Source organism: Macrobrachium nipponense, chromosome 17 (genome assembly GCF_015104395.2).
Source record: "Macrobrachium nipponense isolate FS-2020 chromosome 17, ASM1510439v2, whole genome shotgun sequence".
Lineage (NCBI taxonomy): Eukaryota > Metazoa > Arthropoda > Malacostraca > Decapoda > Palaemonidae > Macrobrachium > Macrobrachium nipponense.
The window spans coordinates 85,015,489-85,022,988 of NC_087210.1; the positions used below are offsets into that span (position 1 = coordinate 85,015,489).

A 7,500-nucleotide genomic window follows, 5' to 3' on the forward strand; every position below is an offset into this window, starting at 1 on the left:
TATATATATATATATATAATATATATACTATATATATATATATATACATATATATATATATATAATATATATATACATATACATATATATATATATATATCACATATATATATATACGTACTATAAACATATATACATGCATATGAATACATGATTCTATTCTCATGTGCACGTAACCTTTTATCTAATTTTTACAAAACCTTCACCAAGGGAATTAAAACTAAAATTGATTTGTGCTCCGTCCCCGCGAGGATTCGAACCGGTGCCTAGTTTAGAAACAACGATACCACGTTAATATATAAGCTAAATATTCATCGCATTAAAGTTTCTTACAGAAAAACAATAAGTTACAAAACGCAGAATCAGCATCACAGGAATTATGTATAATCGACTGGCAATTCGTTTCAAAAAGCCTTCAGGTACTTGACCAACGCCATTTCTCTCTCTCTCTCTCTCTCTCTCTCTCTCTCTCTCTCTCTCTCTCTCTAGGAACCTGGATGCCTTACAGACAAATCTTAGAAGCTGTTCCGCTCGGCAGCCTCCCTATCCACAAGACCCCTTAGTAGGAGTAATAATAGCAGTAGTATTAGCCAGGATTTGCCTTTGGAACGGCTTCCCTGCTGGAGCATTCCTCTTTCGTATGCTACACAGTAACATAATTACCCAGACATTCTTCATACTTCAACTAACAATTACCACTGGTCATTTTCCACTTTCTTTGAATTTTTTTTTAGGGGTAGAAAGACGCTCCAGCCGGCAGAGAGAGAGAGAGAGAGAGAGAGAGAGAGAGAGAGAGAGAGAGAGAATAACCATAGCAGAATAGAAAGGCAGAAACTGCCCTGCTATGTTGTAAGGGTAACCGATAGCTTTCCTAGAGAGAGAGAGAGAGAGAGAGAGAGAGAGAGAGAGAGAGAGAGAGAGAGAGATAGTTGGGGTATTCCGTTGCCCCGAGCAATCGCAGGGAAATCCAAGACAAACCGCCCAGCCACCGACCTTGAGGAACCTTTCTCCGGCATAAAGGAGAGAGAGAGAGAGAGAGAGAGAGAGAGAGAGAGAGAGAGAGAGAGAGAGAGAGAGAGAGATTTAGAAGCACGAGAAAGGGTAAGAGCAGCGTAGTTACAGATACCAAACGGGCAGCTGAGAGAGAGAGAGAGAGAGAGAGAGAGAGAGAGAGAGAGTGAGAGAGAGAGAGAGAGGAGAGAGAAGGCAGTTAATAGGGTAGAGATGAAGTTTTAAAAAATAAAAAAAATAAAATAAAAATAGTGATGGAGGGTCACCAATCAAGGCTTTTGTGGAAGGAGTGAGGGGGAAAATACAATAAAATCGAGATGATGAGAGACACGATAAAGAAGGAACAGATAAATGAACCGGCATGTTTGGCAAAGAAGCAAAATGAATAACAAACTGAAGGAGGATCTGATGTTTGAGGAGGAAAATGAGACAAATCAGAACCACGGAAGAAGGGAAGAATTAGAAAAAACGAATAAGAAAAAAGACGAACATTGAAGGAAGTGTCAAGTAGGGAAAGAGAATATAGATAATATATATATATATATATATATATATATTATATATATATATAAGATATATATATACATATATATACATACATATATATATATATATATATATATATATATATATATATATATATATATATATATATATATATCTGCTGGCAAAATGAGACAAAAAAACAAAAAAAAGAAAACAATATTATTATTATATTATTATTATTATTATTATTATTATTATTATTATTATTATTATTATTATTATTATTATTATTATTACGATGATGAACCCTGTTCATATGGAACAAGCCCACTTGAGCCATTGACTTGAAATTCAATAATGTATTCATTTGAAAGAAATAAGAGAAGGTAATATGGAATACATAAAGGAGCAATCAGACTTTTTTTTAGGACTTCCCAAATTCAGCCTTAAACCATGTCCCATTTTAATAAGACTTTTTTTGAAGGATTGTCCTAACCCAAATCCCCATAATCTAAATTGCTTTTCGTTCTCCCCTCCCAAACAAACGGCAGCAGCATCAGTGGTCGCGTTAATGATAGCCTTCTCAGGTTCAGGCTTAAGCTTTATAGTACTTTCAGCCTTAAACCCTATAACAAATTTCATTAAGACTTTTTTAAGGACTCTCCTAACTTAAATACCAAATCTGATTGTTAACTAAGACTTCTCTCAACTTCAACCCTTTTCATCAAGACTTTTTAACTAAGACTTCTCAACTTCACCCATAAACCATGGCCCGTCTTTATCAAGATTTTTTTAGACACCTCCTAAAACTGCCTAATCTGATTTTCTCTTCGCTCTCATCTCCCAAACAGGCAAGCGTCAGCATTAGCCTTGCAAGTGACAAGCCTTCCCAACTTCAGCCTTAAACCCTTTATCAAATTTCATTAAGACGTTTGTTTTTAAAGCCACTTCCTAAAAAAAACCCCAATCTAATTTTCCTTCCCTTCTCTTCTCCCGAATAGGCAGCAGTAGCAGCAGTAGTCTTGTTAGTGATAGCCTGCGGGGCGAGCGGGTTGCCTGCCAAGCTGGGCATAGATCACGACCCTTTCGGGGCATTTTTGGCTGCCAAGAGCCGCCAGGAGCCCCAGGGGTACTCCTACGAGCCCCCCGCGCAGCCGTCAGGCCTTTACGAGCTGCCCCTGGGACCAACCAACATCATTGAAGTCACTTCTCCACCTACCACCACAACCACAACTACCACCACTACTACCACTACCCCTCCACCACCACCATCTGGTCTCTACGGTCCCCCCGACTCCGTCCCTGAGGCTAATGAGAACGTCAATGTCATCATTGTAAGTAATGATGAGGCAGAGGGGAAAGATTAAGGGAAACAGCGAATGACGCCTTTTAAAATTATTTTTAATGTACCTATATTCAATTGCATTCATTTTTAACATTTTGTTAATGTACCTATATTCACTTGCATTTTTTAACATTTTTTAATTTCCCTATATCTACTTGCATTGTGTTTTTATATTTCTAATGTACCTGTATTCACTCGCATTTTTAATTTTTTTAACGTACCTATATTCACTTGTATTTCTCAAAATTTTTGAACGTACCTATATTCAATTGCATTTTTTTACATTTTTTAAATGTACCTATATTCACTTACATTTTTATCTTTACATTTTTAATGTCCCTATGTTCTTTGAAAGTTCGAACTTAAAGCCATTGGTCCTAGAGGATTTGTACCATATGAGTAGGCTTTGTTTTCTTAATAATAATAATAATGATAATAATAATAATAACAATCATTATTACTGTTATTATTAGTATATTTCCTATTCTCTTCTGTAACTCCTTTCAAATAAACACCATATTCTTTAGAGGTTCGAACTTTAATCCAGTGTCCCCTGTGGGCTTGTTCCTTATGAATAGCATTACTACTACTACTACTAATCCTACTACTACTACTACTACTAATGATGACGATGATAATAATAAAATCCTTCCCCCTCTCCCTTCCAGCCCCAACCCGACGGCACGACCACCACCATGATGCCCATGCCCTACAACATCGACTGGGGCGTCCGCGACGAGGAGAGCGGCAACGTGTTCAACCACATCGAGAACAGCGACGGAAAGGACGTCACCGGAGAGTACTCCGTCCTGCTGCCGGACGGCCGGATGCAGATCGTCCGCTTCAGAGCCGACCCCGTCAACGGATACCAGGCCGAGGTCATATACGAACCGGCGAAATAAGGATCGGACCCACCCTCCTGTCGTTTTCTGTCGAGTTCTCCCGTTTTCTGTTGAGGTCTCTCGTTTTCTTTCGTCCGTTCTGTTCTGTTCCTTCTTGATTTTTCTCTCACTCGTGAGTTTCGCTTTCTTATTTGCATCCCTTTTCACGTTATTTTTCCCTCGGCACCGTCTGGTTTGAGTAAATAAAATGTCAGTTAAATTTCTAAGGTTTTCGCCACTGGATTATGAAGGGGGTTGCTGTTGGTTACCTGTTCTGGCTTTACTGATTTGCTAATTAATTTTACGAAGAGATAAAACCGGAGTTTACGAATCTAGAGATGTATCAACTTTTTAAAGCAAAATTAATTCAAAATTCTTATCTTTCTCTCACAAAGTTATTCCAAACGCGCACATTTTATGTAGCAAATCGTCTTCACATATACAGTGTACTTCGACAAATCCTTTGAGATACACCACTGCTATCAGTAAAACACAACGAATCAAATAACAAATAATAATGAGCAGTACTTTACTGGAACAATCCTTGCAAGGAATAAAGTTATAATTCTAGCAACACTGATAAATATGATATGACTATCGTCGTTATCCAGATCAGGATAATAATGATGTGGTCACCATCAGCAATGTTAGAAAGTTAAGTCAAATTCGGATCCATTAACTTGTTTCCTTCTCAAATGATTGAAAGGTAACCCGAATCATTCAAACCCGAGATATATGTAAATCAAAGATTGACAAACCCGTCAATCATTTCCAACAGCTGCCAAAATAATAAGGAAACATCTATCATCCAATCCAAATCAATCACACACAACACAAGTTGACGAGTGCAGAGGACGTCAGCCTTCTATTCTGATCCCACTTCAATGGATGGCTTGGAAGCAGACAAAATAGATACCAGCATACAAAATAAACACAAACAACATTTTGATTCCTTCCAAGAACTTCCTTCAACTTCCCTTGCCACCCACCTCCCCTTCTGATGTTATGAAATGTAAACTAATACTGCTGATAGTGTTTATAGTGAATGTGCATCACTCTCGCGTACACATATTCTGAGGGAGGAGGCCGCGACACACTGCGAGAGTGAGTTATGCCATCTACCTGATCTATCTTTCGTAAATATTCTTAGTTTTCCAGCTTTGTCTGAGTCCCGCGACATTTACATGTGTAAGGATATGTACAAATATATGACGAAAATAAAAAAAGTGTGTTTTACTCCGCACGAACCTGCTTTTCGATATTAGTTTTGAGATGATGCAAGCAAACGCACGGCAATATACGAATAGATTTCTCCACATTATAGAAAAAGTCGTCACTACTAAGCTTAGCTCCAAATCAGGAGAGACATGGAGTTACTCTGAGACTCGATCTCAGGTGCGAGCTACATTTAGTGGATGAGTGCGCCCAAGGCCCTAGTAATATGCATTAGTTTATATTCGGTGTCCAACTAGACAGTTTGCAAAAAATACAAAACTGGGAAACATAAACTGTAAAAATGGCTTGATATAACATATAACCAGTGTGTCCATGAGCAATATGGGGCTTAGAACCTGCCGTTCTATTGTCTTAAAAGCACTGGAAAATAAAAACAGTACATTCTATTTGCTTACAAGAACAGGAAAAAGTAAAATGAAAATGACTGCATCACTGGATTACTGACCTAGCATTTTTACATCTTTGAAAGTAAACACTCAGTCTGTCTCCATGAAGAATCGAAGACTTAGAATCTCTCCTTTTTACTGTCTTTTATGCATTGAAAAGGATAGTGAAAAAAGGAATAGGGGAAAAGTACCGCATTGCGTCAAATAAATATATATCACAGAATTACTCATCTAAGATCTAGGTATGATGAAATTTCCTATTAATTTTGAAAAACAGTCTTGTAAGGTTTCGCAAAGATAGGTCTGAGCTAGAACGGCATGAGTAATGAAGTGAGATATTCTAAAAGCCAAAAGAAAAATGTTAAAAAAAATGCCCATGAAACGAATCGGCATAACAAGGAGACGGATTACGGTGATGAAAGTATATCGATAAGATTATAAAAAAAAAACTCACAAATGAAATTCAGGCACATATAAATCTAATGAAACCAAACGGAATTGAAGACTAAAGCAATACCTATTTTTCGTGTGTGTGTATGTAATGTGTAACACGTAGTCTACGGGATATAGGTTCCACGTTTGGATTTGCCGTCATCAAGTCCGGGGCCACCCTCTCTCCTCACTGGGCCCATGTGTAGCCTAGGTGTGCAGAACGAATATTCAATTGTATGAGCAGACTAGTTCCTATACAAAATGGAATATGAATTTACCACATTCGAAAAATAACGTTCGTAGTCAGTCGTATTACGATTGAGCACGAAGGTTCCAAGACAGAAGTGACGAGAATACAGAATTCATGTCAAAACTTCAAGCGCTGTGACCTATGAGGTCATTCAGCACTGAAACGGAAATTGACATTAAATAGGTCTGAGGGGCGTAACAAGAGCAATTGTATTGTTAGGAGAGGATTAACGAAAGCAAGATGTAAGAAAGACAATATGAACGGAGCTACAAGGAATGGACTGAAAGGAGTTGCAGCTAGGGGCCAGAGAGATGCTGCAAAGAACCTTTAGAAATGCATTCAGTGCATCACGTGGGGTGCACTGACGGCGCTGCCCTCCTACGGGCACAACGATCCCAAGGATATAGGAACGGATTTCAGTCCAGTTTTCTGGTATGGTGAATTACTTGCAAAGGAAGAGTTGGTTAGATTTTGAGATAGGTCTTGATTTCGATGCGTTTTCAAGACTATTTTGCAATTCCTTTTAAGATTTCTAAATATGATTCTTGTGTTTTTATTACGAATAAAAAAGAATAACATACAAAAGGAAAAAATTCACTTTATTTGAATAAAGAAAACAACTCAACATTAACGAATATCTAAGTATGAAGTTATAATTCCTAATTTCATAATTGCATGCCAAGAAAAATATGGCTTATCTGCAACATATCTTAAAAGCAAACCGATTTCGACATCTCCGAAATTCACAGTTTTACCTGACTAATAAAGATCAGGTGAACACAAGAGTGGATAAAAAACAAACCCTGACAGAAGTATTTCTTTTATTTTGATTTAACGACACGTTTGCTACTGAAGTTGAAAAGTTGCGAATTTTCACTAAGAGCATTACATTCTTTGTGATGTACAGTTGAGAAGGATCAAAGCCCACAAAATGAGTACTCCAGCAACTTAAGGAATATACAAAAACAAAAACATGATTCTAGAGTCATGTAATAACGACACGATTATATATATATATATATATATATATATATATATATATATATATATATATATATATATACGTATATATATATATATATATATTATATATATATATATATATATATATATATATATGATATATCATTAAAGAGAAATCAGGAGCTGGGTGATTCCCAACAAAAACTATTTGGAAGGAGCTTTTCATTTGAATGGCACAAAAATGCTAATGCTGTAAAAATGCACTTAAAACAAAGATATTAATACTGTAAAATGCACGTAAAGTTTTTGATATTGTAAAATGAACTTAAAGATATTAATGCTGCGAAATGTACTTAAAAGGAAGATATTAATATTGGAAAATTCGCTTCAAGATTTTAACACTAAAATGAACTTGACAAAAAAATATTAATGATGTAAAATGCAATTAAAACAAAGACAGTAATACCACACAATGCACTTAAAAGTTCGTACAAAATATGTTCTTTACAT

The 7,500-nt window shown here is 36.6% G+C and overlaps 1 protein-coding gene across 1 annotated transcript in view; it reads left to right on the forward strand.

Annotated features, from left to right (window-relative positions):
* The window catches only part of LOC135196408 (pro-resilin-like), an 8,800-nt gene extending 4,704 nt beyond the window's left edge, over positions 1-4,096 (forward strand). The window contains exons 2-3 of the mRNA XM_064223212.1: positions 2,499-2,831; positions 3,511-4,096. Coding sequence (XP_064079282.1) covers positions 2,499-2,831; positions 3,511-3,744 — 567 coding nt within the window. The 3' untranslated portion in view covers positions 3,745-4,096. The remainder of the gene's footprint in view (positions 1-2,498; positions 2,832-3,510) is intronic.
* Positions 4,097-7,500: the final 3,404 nt, after the last annotated feature.